Source organism: Crocodylus porosus, unplaced genomic scaffold, assembly GCF_001723895.1.
Source record: "Crocodylus porosus isolate Cpor-Errol unplaced genomic scaffold, CroPor_comp1, whole genome shotgun sequence".
Lineage (NCBI taxonomy): Eukaryota > Metazoa > Chordata > Crocodylia > Crocodylidae > Crocodylus > Crocodylus porosus.
Window position 1 is genome coordinate 9,416,370 of NW_017728942.1, and position 16,481 is coordinate 9,432,850.

Sequence of the window (16,481 nt, forward strand, 5' to 3'; positions counted from 1 at the left end):
CAAGACCTCAGCACACCCCCGCCCCTGCCCAGCACTAGTTTGATAAACAGCGGGCACATCTACACATTGCCCTACGGTGACATAGCGACACTCTATATCCATTTCAAATTTCCATTTTTGCTGGAACTATATATTATATATATAGCTAGCTAGCTAGATATAGATAGATAAAATGTGTTTTTTATATATATATATATTACACATTCTCTCTCTCTCTATATATATATATATAGCTAGCTAGCTAGCTTATATATCTATCTATATCTACATATATATAATCTTTAGACTCCAAGACCTCAGCACACCCCCGCCCCTGCCCAGCACTAGTTTGATAAACAGCGGGCACATCTACACATTGCCCTACGGTGACATAGCGACACTCTACATTGCTGTACAGCGCGCTGCGGTGATGTAGTAATCGTGTAAGTACACACGTGATTGCTAGCTATGTCGCCATAGTGGCATGCTTTCCGCTTCTTCATGTGCACCACCCGTACAGCGCAGTACAGGCGGTTACTGCGCCATGTTTGAGTACTTTCAAAAGGACTTTGTGCTTTTTGGAAGTACTCAAACACGACGCAGCAGCAACATCACCGTACGGCGACGTATAGACATGCCCGATGTGACTCTGCTGAAGCAATTGTAGAATAACTGTAGATCAGGGACAGCATTCACAAAAGGATCTAGGTGATTTAGGAGCTTGAACTCCATTGAGTTTCAATGAGACTTGGCCTTCTACTTGGTTGAATCACTTTTGAAAGGAGGACCTAGGTGCTTTTTTTTTTGCCTAATAACTCCAAAAAGGAAAAAAAAAGGCTAAAATTTTCAAAATTGATTAGTGACTTTTTTTTCTTGGCCTCAGTTTTTTGGCTGACTCAATGGCCAGAAAAGGGCATGATTTTCAAAAAATGATTAGCTCTGGCCCCTGAACAATCTTGGCTATCTCAGTTTGAGCATCCAGCGGCCTAGTCACATAGGAAAATCTTAGCTATAGTTCATCCATATATTATGATGCATTAGCACGTCTAAAATATTCTTGCCCACAGTTCAGCATTAGTAGATCCTGTTACGTTTTTTCTCATGAAAATCACGTTAGCAGAAGCTTCCTGATTAACGTGCTCCAGCACTTGTAATTACTTCATGCCACATATCAAAGGAACATTTAAAAGAAACCACAAATGGAAGAGAAAATTAAAACTCGGTTCAAATTTGTTCAGGTCACTGGAAGGATCTACCACCGTGAATGTGAAATATTGATGGTTTGTCACTGTTAATTATTCAAGCTGGCATTTCAGCTCTCAGTCTGGGAAGCTGGGAGAGGTAAGACACTGACGGTAGTAAAAGAAACTCTGAAATACAGCTGTGTATTTTTAGATAATTCATTCCACTTGTAAGGGCTTCTCCTGAAAAAAAAGCATTGGGTATGAACAGACTCTGGTGACTTATTTTTCATTTACAATATTTAAAGGAACAGACCTTTAAAGCCTTTTAGGTAACTCATAATGATGATGCTGGTGAGAGAGGGATAAAGGTGATGGAGCAAAACATTTTTTGATTACTTATACTATAGGGCTTTGCAGCTTGTGTAGTAGCTAAGCTCTGAGAAAAGGGATCAATAAAACCAACTCTGGTCAATACAGAGACACAAGAAGCAACAGAGAAATAGGCAGATTAAGTCAGACCAATAATGTCGTTTCTAACCTATTTGAAATCAAACTGTCCTTGCTTCAAATGTTCAACTGAAGCCCAGTATTTTTCAGCAAACATCTTTGCCATCCATTTTTTTTCAAGGACAAACCTCCTCCCACTGATGTGATAGATGAGGCGCCTTAAGGAAGTGGTATGTGGCCAGATCCTTAACTGCTGTCAGCTGGCTCAAACTCACGGACTTGAATAAACCTATGCTAACTAAAGCCCGCCGAGGACCTGACTCAGGTGCAACCCACTGCAATACACTTCAAAGAGAATATGGTACAAGGCCATTCATAATTAGCAGACACCGTCTTGGTGCACTTGATACCAAGCACAAATAAATGCAAGTTTAGCTTACATCTCTCCAGTTAAATCCAGGACCCTTATCATCCAACTAGCTTTTCTCTGGCTCTCTCTTTTTCTTTAGCTTCATAACAACAAACCCAAAGCACCTAAGAAAACTCCACATCAAGCACGGAGAGTTTGTAATCGCACCACCTCGGTTTTACACGTTGATGATCAGTTCAGTTATCTGCAAATAGTCTTGCTCTCAGTATCGCCCTCCGCTCACACCTATCAAAAGAAATTCAGCCCATGGCCTTGCTGCTCATTTGAACACATGAGACCCGATTCTCCACTTACTTTCTCCAATTTATACTGGTGAAACTTCACTGGTTTCTCCTGTTCAACACGTGGGAAGCCATAAGCAACCGCTTTGTTTCTCTTTCTAAGACAGGCATACCCAGGAGACAAAATCAAGCTCTTGGGCTGAAAGCACCTGACAGCTATGGGATATTTAGAAAGACGAAAGGATCTTGAGGTCTTTGCTAGGCACTTGCAAGGCGAGAAGGAACAAAGGTTGATAAGAAACTGCTCTGTCCCTTTTTCCGGACTTCCTCTCTCTCTCATTTTCTAGTTGAAGGCTGACACTGAAAGCCCAAACCTCATGCAGCCAAATCCGAGAGAAAGGGAATATTTTATAAAACCACTGCCAAAGAATTTGATGACAAATACTTACAGCTGTCCTCTTCCTCTGTGAAAACACTGACAACATAACAGGCGTAGACAAAGCCCACCAGCTGGAAAACAGAGAGGAGAAATCATTCAGCATCATTGTTGTAAGCAGGACAAAACCTGCTTCATACGGGTTAACAGCTGCACATTGACTTCAAACTCAGTGGAAACGACAGAATTGGGAAACAAGGTAAGATCTGCGACACAATAACCAGCACGGTTGGGGACCTTCTCTAAATTCTTGTCCCAAACCACAAATGCCTCCCCCCCAGCAATAATCTGAGTGGCAGGGCCCTTATGTTCACACCCCTCCTAAAGCTGTTGTTCCAAGTTATCTGTCTGCAGGCCGACAGCACTTATTGAGGTCACAAGTGGAAGGTTTTCTTTCCCATAAGTCCTGGAAACATTTCTTTTAGAGGGACATGACCGGAATGCCAGAGACGTGCTGGTGCAGCATCCTAGTCGGTACCACTTCCATGCAACCCCGTCTGCAATGGCAGCCAAACGGATGGAAGGAGAATTTAGCGACGCTGAAATCTCTGATACGTGAGGCTTAGAAATGGAGACGTGATTGGAAAGAAATGCTACAGAGTATGCAGGACTAGGTGTAGGCTCCAATTCTAGGTCTATGCAAGGGAATAACAGCCCTGCCTTAAAGCCCTGCATGGATAACCCAGACGTAACATGGGCCGTTTGCATATTGCTTCCCTGTAGAGGTTGGGTGGGCAATAGGGAAAGCTAGGCCTCCGTCCCCTCTGCTCATCGGCCTGCGTAGTTAAGCCTGCATGGTAGCAGTAGCAGGGCATAGCTTACGGGGAAATATAAGTCAGCGGTCAATTTGCTATCTCCTGGAAACATGCAGGAACACGAGGACTCGCTGGGGTGTCCCTATACAGGGTCTTCATCAAGTCCTTGTGCATTTTTAAACTTTAATAACTTAGGTTGTGCACAAGGACTTGATGAAGGCCCTGTAGTAGTGATTCACTTGCTGCAGTTTACATATGGCTAGGGGCCTACATAAAGCATGGCGAGACAAAGGGTTTTTCATAGCTTGCTCATGCCGCCCTGGGCCAATTTCGCAGGCATTTCGTGGCCGTCCCTCCCGTTGGTGCTGATTGGTGGGGGAGGAGGGAGGCGGGGGCAGCTGCTCCCTTGAGGGCTGCCTTTTGTGCCACCCACCAGCCAATGCCTTCCCCTCCCAGCAGGAAGGACCACTGGCTCCCTCTTAACTTTTTATTAAGTTTCATTTGGTTGATTTTGCAGACAACCCCGGATTTTGCATTCTCCGTGAAATCCGCAAAACTGCGAATTAAGTAGCTCCCTACACAGGACCCACAGCCCGGGGCTGTGCCTGCAATAGGAATCTAGCAGTAGGGATTTAGGAACAATTTAAAATGCCATACTGGCTCTATACTACAGCAACTGTGATATCTTAGAGCCAGACCTTCATGTCCTTGCTGAGACTTAGTAGCGTGGTACTGCTCAGCACGAGGAAGGAAGAAAGGACGCGGCACTAAAAGAGATGGGTGCTCTTTGTCCAGCAGGCTTTTATTTTACTTTCCTCTCATAATCAAATATTTCTTCCACCCCTAGTATTACATCTTTCCAGAATGCTGCTCTTAGCAAGATCTCAGCTGACACTAACTGTCTCATTAAAGTTATTGTGAGCCTTAATGGTTTTCCACAGTGAACTCAATCCTCTTTTACAAGAGTTAGCATGTAACAAACAATGACTCATTTCAAACCAAGGCAGAATGATGCATGAAAAGGCGCAGAGAGCTGAGTCCATTCATTTTTAATATGACAGAAAAATACATCACACCAGAAAACAAAAGGGAGAGTAATGAGATTTCTATTGAGGAATTATAAAACACTCATGTGTACCGAGATTTTCCAAGACGAGAAACACCTCCGTTGGAGGAAACTGAATGTTTTTATAACACTGCTAAACCTCATGCTTCCTTTCAATTTCCTATTAAAAACTGAGAGCAACAGCAACAGGACCCCCCGTTTTCTTTCTGACTCTTTGGCTTTACAAAGGTGCCGCGCAATGCCGCAGTGATGGGGAGACACCTCTCCACTCACTCAATTGTGGCTGCATAGTTTCCAAGACAAGGCTACCTCCCAAACCTCCCTCAACCCCACAACACTTGAATTGAGGAAATAAGACAAGCAGGTGCACAACAATATAACCTGAAAAAATAATGGTCTAATGAACTTCTAGTTACCTATTCAAGTACAGCGGATCTTTAAAGGTAAATGAGAGAAGAATGAAAGGCTTTACACTCCTTATTGCTTTGCTTTATTTGTGCACTGTTAACACGGTAGCCCACCCCCCTCAGTTTCTGCGAATATGGGTGTTTGGTTATAGCGCGCGCTGTTGATGATGCTGGGTGGGGGCATGGGGGAGGCTGGAAATTAAGCTAGAATTGCCCGTGGTGCTGAACAAGGGCAGCAAATCCTCACTTTTTTATCAAGTTGGGCTATGTACATTGCTATTAGATAAGGCAAACCTAATCACTATTAGAGATGCTTCACTCTAAATGGCATTTTTTCCATACAGGGCTCTCCCACTGGATTAGAGGATCTTCGCTATCTTGTCCCGTGCTTTGGGCCAACTGCATTCAGAGTGCTCGAAACCGCAGGTCCACCCCTTCAACTATGTGCTCAGGTGAGCTGAGATAAAAGTCCTTCTTCACTGCTCTGCTCAAGGTGCGAAAGGACCATTTTCCTCTGCTCAGGCCGAACATCAGCAAATCATCCAGAGATGACTTAGACTTCTAAAGCCTAGCAAACTTTGGTGATGAAATCAAAATTACCTTCATTAAATCAAACATAAACGCTATGAGTAAATGTGCTTACACCAAGAACTACCAAGGCAATAGCTGTAATCCTTGGATCATGTTTTCATCTTCAGCTGGCTATGGCTCCTCCTTTCACATGCCCTCCCTCTCTTCATTCCAGCATTTCTGATCTCAAGACATCAGTCCCAGGTGTCAGGATGAAAAAGCATCCCACCATTTTCTGACTTGCACCAAAGCCCATTGTTTCCCTGATCTGTGCCACTTAACAAACCTGAATACTACAATACTTTGGGCAGGTATTTAAATTTCAGTGTGACAGAGATAAGCATCTGCATTGCAAACATTTATAATTTCCTGTGCCTAAGAAATCAGAAACGTGTATTTTTCAGTTCATTAGAGATGTGTTTAGACCTTTGGTTATAGCTGAGAGCCAGGGCGCTTGGCTTCTGTTTCTAGCGACATCATGACTCAATATGTGTAACCTTGGAGAAGTCACTCATGTGTCAGTTTATAAATATGTAAAATGCACATAATAAACAAGTCACTCGTCACCAGAGTGCTGTGTTGCCTGACTTTGAGATCTTTTGATACGAGACAGATGTGGGGGATTATTATTTAGGACCTGCTTTTTTATATCGCCAAGAGTCCAGAACTGCACATCTAAGCCGCATGGGCCTTTCCTATCACTGTGGGTGCAAAAATGACCTTTGCAAATAAAACGAGTGAGACATCTGCCTGCTTTCAGGCACAAAAGTGCTGCGTGTGTATTCACCGTAACATCATGTGCGAATTAGGAATACAATTACACATGCACACTTTGAGTAATGTGACCTTTTGGGGCTTTGAAAGTCCACCCCTTAATGCTTTAACGTAATCAAGGACACAAGATCAATTCATTTGGCTTCCACTAAAATGTCCAAGAGTGGGTAATGAATGTTCCCACTCCAAGGAAAGCCAGGCAGGACTTCTTGGTCCCTCACACATTACAATCATGGTCACATTCAATTGGGAGCATGGAAATAAAAAGTCATACCGAGTGGGAACCCTAAGGCTTGATTTGAAAGACGTATGTCCTTCGTGTCATACAGAAGCAAGCGTCGTTTAAGCTTGACAATTCTGTCACCTGTGTCAGAGGGGTCCTGGGCAGCCTTCACAATGACAATGAATCATTTTGCCTCCATTAGGCTGGAATACAAATAAATGCTTATTGTCAGCAGTGACATGAGGGTCAACCCCTTAAGCCTCCTCCAAATGTGTACCGCAATTAAGCAGTATCAAGCCAGCGCGACAGCTGACTGTGGAGTTTTGCAAAAAGAATTAATGCCTTCTCCTAAATCATAAATACCCGTAACTCCATATATTTATTTTAGATGCCTTTTATGGCTAAAAGTGACCTTTCATTAGGCAAACAACAACCAGCGGGTGGAGAAAATTCGCTCTCTCAGATCTCCGAGTCCCAACTCAATGGAGGCTTGAGTTGTCTTTCTGTTTCTGGTTTCCCCTTGGCTTATCCCAACACAACCTGCTTAGCATTTAAAATTTACTCTGTTTGACCTTATAACCCATTTCTTTGTGACATGGGTTTCATCAATAATAAATCACTGTTTATTCAGTGGCATGTTTCTGTTTTATTCAAAAGAGGTTACATTAGCCTCCCAGCTCAGCTGGAAGGGATAGACTTCAGAAATGAGGGGGAAAGGGACACAATGTAAATGTGAACTGCATTTCTGTGCTCCCGAACGAAGCTATAATTAAACCTTTCACCTAGGGGATGAAGTCGACTGCTGGGATCTTCGCTACATCTTGCCTCATGTATGAATTATGAATGAAACAAAGCCAACAGAGATGCACTAAAACTCCCATTGCCAAATCTGCTTCACTGGAAGAGACTAATTGAGCATAGCTCAGTTAACTCTTAAGGTACAAAGCTTCTTAAGTGGATTCTTGCCTGATGGGGGGGTTTTTTTCCATAGCATTTCAGAATTATTTTTCTCCTTTTCATAATAAGCAAAAGGATTATGAATCTATTGAAAGAACTGACAATCCTGCTTTCAACAATATTGCTGTTATCTAGAAGGCCTGGGCTTCCTGTTCTCCTAAAATACCTAGAAATGGCAAAGGGACTCTGGGGCTCCAAACTTCAAAGGTGAAGAAATCTGAATAATGCTGCACGGTTCCAGTGGATGGGTGATTATAGTTGTATGTGAAACAAATGTGACGGGAGGTAGGTCTCTGTCTCAGAAAACTGGCCACTGCTAGAAGAGACTCACTCACACCATGAAAGACCCAGCAAAAAATTCGAATATGACAAATGCTGGGTTTTTTTTGATTGTAGCCATGTTGGTCTAAGGATATAGGCAGGCAAGTTTCTTTGGGAAGATACGATATCCTTTATTAGACCAACTAAATAGTTGGGAAAAAAGTTCTTTGCAAGTTTTTGGGTGCAATCACCCTTCTTCAGGCACAGGGAGTCTCTGCTGTTCTGCGACTCCAAGGACGTCTCCTTGTTTACCTTGCACAAGAACTTTTTTCCAATGACTCTGCTGGTCTAATGAAATATATCAAATATTTTGACTGAATTTCTCTCCTGTGCTGCAAGCTAGCTTTAGGCTAACCCACCATTTAGATCCCACTTCAGCCTATTCGTTAGTAAATCCTACAACCACAATAGCATTTGGTGGGGAAGAGATTCGCAACTGAGCATCACAATAATTTGGGTAGCAGACAACCACAAGCATATGACAGCAAAACTATCTTCTTCCATCAGATGCTGTTCCTTGCCTCTCAGAATACACCCTTCTGTATAAAAACCAAGCGAAGTAGTAGACTAGAAATCACTAGAGCATAGGGATGGAGGAAGAAAAGAAAGCAGGGCCACTTGATAGTAACACCAGCGATGTGTGCACTTCTTTGAGAACATGTTGTATAGGGCAGCACTGGCCGTGAAGACTGTCCACATATTTGATGCTAAAGAAATCTGAGGAGAATGAAGAACTGGCAGCGAACAGGCACCAGGACAAAAGGATGAGGGGCAGGGTTGGCAAGTTTCCCTAATGCTGAATGAAAAACCACTCCATTACCATTAAACACCTAAAAGTGCTAAAGCAAATGACCTCCGGCTACAACCGGGATAAGCCTGATTTGTTGAAATTTAATTTTTGCCTCACCAGGGTAGGAGGAGAGACAGAAAGAAAATTTGCAGGGTTTTGATCTATGAGCCCTTTTTATAGCATGATCTATCACACCTTTTGCCTCCATGAGAAAATGTTTCAAGGTTGATTTGAACGGGGAAACATGAAGATCAGAATCGGGGCACTAGGAGGAAGAAATATGAAAACTAATAAAAAAAAAAATCAATGGTGATTTAAATTATGTCTGGGAGACTCTGGACTTTAACAGGTTTAGATTGGACTCCATGTGAGTTTAACGGTGGAGTTTATTATTCATGCTACAATTTAGTGCCACATCTGTTGCTAAACAAATAATGCAATCGAGTTTCAGGACATTGTGTGTTCGTTCTAGAGAGGATGCGGTTACAGAGTGCAAATGTTCCCCTCTTACCAATTTTATACAGCTGTAACTTAAATGGAAAAACCTCTAGTTTACATCAGGAGAAGTGAATCTATTCTCTCCCTTGGGCCCAGCTCCCTGTAGCTGCATGATGCCAAACAGGTTGCCCTTCAGGCTCATGGCTGGGAGTGCAAGGGAATGATAGTCCAGCCAAGGAAGGGCGGTTTAATATCAAACCAATCTGAAACAAAATAGTTAGAGGCAGTTCAATAAATGTTTCAAGCAGGGGGTGTTGACAAGTTTCATTTCAATCCCAAAATGTCAACCCTTAGCTTCTTGTCTCATAAGAAGACAGGAGCTGCTCTCTGCAGAGCAAGGGGCTCTCAAAATGGAAAAGAACCTGCTCAGAGACCTTGATGGCTGCACTCACATTAAACTTTTTTTTTTTTTGCACCTTTTTAAAACATTTTTGGTTTTTTGCTTCGCTTGGGCCTCCACGGAAACATCTCTCCACTTTCACAGCCCCCGGCTATGCCACAAATCGCTTCCAGCCCCCCACCACAGGCTTGATTTTAGGACTCTGCGTGATGTCCACTTTGTGAGTGTCGCTAAAGAGAAATGACAAAACTCAGAGCAGCAGGGATCTAACTTGAAATGTCAACTCAAAGCCTTAGGAGGTAAAAGCCTAATAATGTTAACCTCATGTGCCAGCCTCTTCCCACCAGCCCTCGTCTTTCCCAGTTTAAGCAGGAAAGGGTTTTTCAGACCTCCTGGCTCAGTGAGATACTGATCGTTTTTAGACCGTTGCAAGTTAGCCAGAGGAGGAAAAATTAAGTCAGTGATGTGAAACAAGACTAATTCCTCCAAGAATGTTCTTGGGCTTTTGCCTCTGCTGCCGTGCCCCCAGCTAGATGGCATGAACAGTGCCAACCTCTTCCAGGCAGCACATGTATCTGATTAAGTCTTTTCTTAGGAGCACAAGTCATAGCCAGGTGCATGCAAACAGCCTGGGAAACAGCAGGCTGAAGGACAGAAGAAATGCTCAGCCTGGGTTGTCCCAAGCACCAGCCTCAATCATTGCAGAAGTCCATTATCACAAGCAAACGTCTGGAAGAGAAGAGGGAAGCGACAGTAGAAACCTGCCCTTCGAGGTGGAAAAATCTAGGCAACGTCCAGCAAAAAATAAAAAAAAAATCCTAGAGACTGCAGTGACAGAAAATTCATCCTATTAACTGTCACATCCAGTAATGACTCTTAACTGGAAAAATAAAAAACCAAAACAAAATAGGACTTTCATCCCCTGGCAGTGTGACCCTATTCCATTGTCTCTAAAGCCCTTCTGCTTGGGCAATTTGATGTCTTAGGGCTACAGATAACAGCTTTCCTATAAACCATCAGGAGCTACAGACCTAGTTCAATACGTATCAGTGTAACAAGCCAAAGCCAAAGCCAATCAGCTGCAACAAGGTTTAATTTTTCAACCGAACCCATGGGATATAGAAAGGACAAGAGCGATCTTCGCAGACAGTTATTGTGCAGAACGAATCGAATGCTGAACTATGACGAGTGATTTAAATACACGTTTCACACAGCCAAATATGAACCAAATGCATTTTGGGCTTTTATAAATCTGTCACTTTATAATGCATGGAGTCTGCAGCCTCTTCCTGGTTCCAGGTCTATCCTCTTGGAATGGACTGCACAACACCTTACAATAAAAAAATGCAGGTCTGCTGTCACACTAGCGTAGAGGGAACCGTATATATAAACAGATATCATTTGAGGGTCAACCCTTCTTACTGCTGGATGTACTCTTTGCTTGCAGTTGTAATTCAAAAGTGACCTGAAGTCAGCTTCATGCTCCGCTGTTCCCACAAGCACTTTCTGAAAAAGCTACCATGGGTTAGCTTTCATTGACACTGGGGTCACCGCATGCACACGAGCAGTTACCATGCTGTCAATCCTCACTCCTGCTTAATGCATGGGCACTTGGTTGTGGGCCCATGCCCTTACACTGATATCCCAAAATCATTATAATCACTTTTTAAGAAGTCAGCCTTGCTCTACATCTATCTTTACAGCTGTCTGCCCCGTGGACACAAACAATTCATAACTTCATTGCAACTCCCCTCGTGCTGGCTTGAGACAAAAGCAACTGCACACAGAGGTCACAGTGTCTTGTCTTTTTGCCCCACAAGGCAGGAGGTTTCATTTCTAACATGAGAGTCAATGAGACATGCTTGCCCCTTTCTTAATGAATGAACCTCCTTGCCATTCCTGAAGTACCGGAAAGCTTTTGCTACCTTGTAAGATAAGGACCATGCACAGATAGCCACATAGCAACCCATAACCTTTGATTTCTTGACCATCTTGCTCTCAGGACACAATGACTATCACTAAAAATGCATCGCATACAGACAGCAAAGCATCTCTTGCCTCGCTTTTCACTGTAACATCTGCTGTCAAAGTTTGCATTGCCATCTTCCTGGGAACCTTCCAAGCTGTCACTTCAAGCAAAAAGAGCAGACAGGCAGCTTGAAAGCTCCCTCCCTGTTGGGGAGCCATTTCCAACCCCTGCACCACTTTGCAGACTCTTGGAAAAAGCACATCCCTCTATGCACCCGGAGCAACCATATGGGCAGACCAAAAAAAGGTCAGGTATTTGGAACAAAAACAGAAAAAATGAACCTCAAACCACTGCCAGGCAAGCGGGGCAGTTGTGAGACAGATCTCTGGTGAAGTGAAAAACAAAGCAAGTCTTTCTGCTGGATTTTCTAACGGGCTTGGCAAGGACAGGTGATACAGTGGTAGCAGAAGAACTAGTTTACATATGTCCGTATCCGGTTTCTGTTGATGAGGTCTGATTGCAGCAAGCCTTACCCCCCAAGTCCTTTGATCTAAGGTAGTCCAGTGGAGTGGGAGAGATTTTTCTGCTGTTTTTCTGTCCCATAGTCTAGCACCCATCCCACTGACAGACACACATATATTTCACCTTTAAGAAACCTGTGTTCAAATCTTGCTGAATGAAATTAGAAAAGGGGTTTGAGGGTTTTTTGAATGAAACTCTCACTGATAGGTATACGGATGAAGAAGGGTGCAGGTTGTAGCCATGTTGGTCAAAGGACACAGGCAGACAAGGCTCTTTGGGTGAATCTCTCTTTTATTAGACCAACTTCAATAGTTGGAAAACCCAAAAGCTTGCTTAAATATTGTTTTCCAACTATTGAAGTTGGTGTAATAAAAGAGAGCAGATTCACGCAAAGAACTTTGTCTACAGATGAAGAAAGAAGTCATGGGATGCATCGTAATCGGCCATGTGGGGGTTTGGCGTTCAACTCACTCCAGATTACATTGGGAGCAGTTCCATGGAAGTCATGTAATTAGAAGAGGGCAGAATGACTCAGAAGCAGGCCTTTGGGTATCTTTTTCAAACAGAGACCCTAGAAGGGCAAGGGTTTTGTCATCAGCAGGAGTCAAGGTTGGGGTACATTAGCAGAGCCATATAGGAACATGTCCCTGGTGTGTACTCATCCTGGGTGGACCCTAAGCAGGAGATGGTTTTTATGCTGAGGACAAGTGCAGCAAAATGTACACTTTTCAATTGTGGACAGGGATCAGGGTAGCTCCACAGCTGTTGTGACAGCTCACTGAAACATGTGCCGCCCTCCTCTTGCATAAATAAGGTCAACTTTGGGGAGGGCGATGTGGTCAAGGATGACTTAACCTTCCCCAGGGGGAGCACATGGCTTGCCGCTGTGCCCCGGTGCTTTTGAGGGATAATTATCTCCTGGGGACCCAACAGTCAGTCATGTCTCCACTGCTGGTGAATATGAATTTCATATCACTGGATCTGAAACAGATACTTTTGAAAACAACGAACAAAGCCTACACACACAGGAGAGGAGGCATTTTATATCCCCCCTCCCCTTCTTCCTGAGCATTTGAGTCTCAGATGCTTGACAGACACGAAGGGAACTAGGTCAGATCCTTGCTCCATCTCCCCAGTCTTCAGTTCTTAGGGTGACAGGATCAATAATACAAAAAAAATTACTGCCGGTCTACAGCACAGAGGACCTGCAAAGCATTCGGGGTGGGACAGCAGCCTGTAATAAAATTGGTCTTAAAACTGAAATAAAGAGAATAAAGAAAAGTAGTGGCATGGATCAAGAGTTCAATCCCCAGAGACTAAAAAAGGGAGAGGGCTAGCTAGTTATTCTTGGCCAGGGCCTGAGTCAAGCCATGGAAAAACTTACTTTCTGCCATACTGCCAAGAGAAACAGCTCCATTTCTGTTGCACCGCAAAGATTATATGGGTGCTTGAGGGTCCCCATGAGACAGGAAACCCCTCTGCTCTGCCTCTGAAGGAGGGGATGGGGGAAGCCACTTATCAATGCCAAAATCTCATCCCTTTCCCCCAACAATCACCTTCGTTTTTCTGTGTGTGGCCAACTGAGAATAGCCCTTCCCAGCACTGCCTCCCGTACATATCTGCAAAGCAGCATGTGCATTCACCCGTTAGCATGTGTCTAATGCCCAGCTAAAGGGAGAGGTGCTGGGAACCCCTGCTGTAATTTGGGGTAGCTATCTGCCTTGGTATGGCATCTCTACATTGGAGGAATCCCATAAGACACAAACTTTATCCTCAACATAACAGGGCCAGTGTAAGGACTGGGCTGTGGGTCGTCTGGCCTAGCGAGTGGGCTACCAGGGCAGGGCTAGGGGAATTGGGGGACCCAACCACACAGTGAGGCAGGAGCTAGAGTCCTAGTTACCAAATCCAAAGAGGGCTTTCAGAGGTGGAGTCCAAGTCACAAGCTGAGAGCAGGCTCTGGGGTCAGGGACCGAGTTCCCAAATCTGAGAAGAGTTCCCAAAAGTCAGAGTCCATCAGCAGAGCTGAGCAGGCTCAAAAGTCAGAAAACCAGACAGCACAAGATCCACAAGTTACCAAAACAGACCTTTAGGCAGAACTGTTGGCTTATCTATGTTGTTCCAGCACACCACCGTTTCCAAATCTCCCCTCTTCCTGCCTCCTACATATAGGACAATGTCAGGCAAAATCAAGCCTGCTATCTGAAGCACCCACATGGGCCCGGGCACCGTTCCTAGCTGCAGTGTAAGCGCTCTATATTTAAAGCCACGAACCATGAAGTAACAAAGCCAAGCAGATTAAAAAGATGTGGGCTGCTAAGCTGCAACGTCGCTACAAACTGCACGGGCATCAGTAGACGTAAAGATGACAACGGACCTTTTGTTTCAGTTAATTCCACAGGCAAACGAGAACCAGTTAATTAACAGGGAGAATTAAGGACATTAAATTACTGCAGTGTGCTCGAAAAAGCCTATAGGAGCAATATTTGAGAGACACTTTTAGCACAAAACATTGATGTCTGCAGGAATAAAACACGATGTTTCCTACATCGAAACATTGTTGGTCTCTGGATATTATCTTCCTTTGGAAACCGAGATCTGCTCCCCTCTAACCCTTGATATCAACACGCGGGCACATAATATCATGCAACAACAATCAAATGAAAATAAAAATCACAGGCAATGGGGCTGTTTCCTTACTTCCTTTCTTCTTCTCCCTAACTGAACCCTAATTTGCTATGGTAGGGTTGCATGCGGTGGGTCATTTTAGAAGTGTTAGGTTGCAAGTATCAAGGTCCATTTTTAATAATTTTCTTTGTCGTTAATTAAGGAGAGAGAGGCTATCATTAACGACAATCAGCAGAGCAGAACTTGAAGCTCGGCCTTTGCGACTAAACCCGAGAACGTCCCCGTACGACCTGTGGGGCCCAGAAGTACTCACCGCGACCAGGATCTGGAAGGAGCTGTGCATGACCTCAATGTAGCGGTACTCCAGCGCACAGCCGATGATGGAGATGTAGGAATGACTGTCCAGCCCCTTTATGCCGGGCATGGGAGCCTCCTTTCTTACGCAGCCAGGGCCATTTTCACTCCACCAGGACTGGTGCCGGGAGATATTAAAGGTCAAAAGCTCGCTGTCCTGAGGGGTAGGAATGATCAAAAAAGTCATCATTAGCAAGGAAATGACATGCTATTTAGGGACGCTCAGCTCCCATCAGGCAGCGTAATCTGATGACGTGAACTTTGGTGCACGAAAGCTTGGGCTCTCTGCATGTATCCAACTTAGTTAGTCTATAAAGGTGCATCTCTGTACTGCCAGACAAGGTTCTTTGGGTAAATGTGCTATTTTTATTACACCAGTTGGAACAACTGTTCTTTGCAAGCTTTCAGGTACAAACACCCTTCTGTAGGGAGCACCCCCCCATATCCATCCTGTGCTTTTAATGTGAAACTTAAACTCTGACTTCTAAGGCAACCCACCTAGGCCAGTGATAAGAGCCTCTGAAAGTACCACCCTCAGTAAGGAACAGGGATCAAAATGTTAAAAAGCACTTTATAACTAGTATATAAAACAGCATGAGTTTCAGCAAGGCCTGTCTAATGGGACCAGCTCTTCTGATGCAGCACTTCAGCATGCTGGCAGTCTGTCCCAGCGTAACGTGGTGACGTTTGGAAGCAGTTGCGAACAGTTGTCACAAGAGACAGACAATTTATAAGCTCCAGACTAGGCTTGGGACCCAAGAACATCTGTCTAAAAGTGCCTGCAGCAAGGAGAGAGCACAGAAGAAATGTGGGATGACCTTGTAAATACCATGATGGAGACAGAGAACTCTAACTTGACAGGTGCCATATATCCACGCTAATACAGTATATCCAAACATGTTATGGTCTTGGACTAAGCATAAACTTCAGAGCAAGACAACTCAGGGATTTTTGCGACTCTATTTAATTTATTCTATGAATTAAGAAATATTTATTATCAATTGCACAAATGATTACTGCAGCCAGGCTTTAGGAGGAATGAAAGCATTCCAGCATACTCTTTTAACAGAGAACTTGTACATACATTCTTGACTGAAGTCTTTTAAAACCTTCCCGACATTAAGAACTTGGCCTAGAAATTATGATCAGCCACAGGTCTCAGGAATATTTTCTGGGCAAGGTACTGTAAATTCATCATCTTTACTACTGTGGTTAGAACTGGATGGAAAATGGAATCCTTCCTCCAAAAAACTTTGCATATTTGATTTCTTTTTTTTTTGCATCGAATCGGAATGAAACTGGATGGATGGATGGATGGATGTAGGGAATGTATGGATGTAGGGCAGGGAGTGAATCCAAGCGGATCTGGACAGGTTGGAAAAGTGGGCGGAAGAGAATAGGATGCAGTTCAGTAAGGACAAGTGCAAGGTGCTGCACCTGGGGAGAAGGCCTCACCAGCACGCGTACAGGCGGGGAGAGGACCTTCCCAGCAGCACAGCAGCGGAAAGGGATCTTGGAGTCACTGTTGACTCCAAGATGAACATGAGTCGTCAGGGTGACAAAGTGATCAGTAAAGCACTTTATCATGCATTAGCAGATGCATGACAAAC

At 44.0% G+C, this 16,481-nt stretch overlaps 1 protein-coding gene across 3 annotated transcripts in view; it reads right to left on the reverse strand.

The window, feature by feature from the left end:
* The window catches only part of NKAIN4 (Sodium/potassium transporting ATPase interacting 4), a 73,335-nt gene that overhangs the window by 7,648 nt on the left and 49,206 nt on the right, over positions 1–16,481 (reverse strand). For all 3 annotated transcript variants that reach the window (XM_019548249.1, XM_019548247.1, XM_019548248.1), the window contains exons 4-5: positions 14,831–15,028; positions 2,711–2,771 (exon numbers count right to left, since the gene is read on the reverse strand). In XM_019548249.1, the coding sequence (XP_019403794.1) occupies positions 2,711–2,771; positions 14,831–15,028 (259 nt within the window). The remainder of the gene's footprint in view (positions 1–2,710; positions 2,772–14,830; positions 15,029–16,481) is intronic.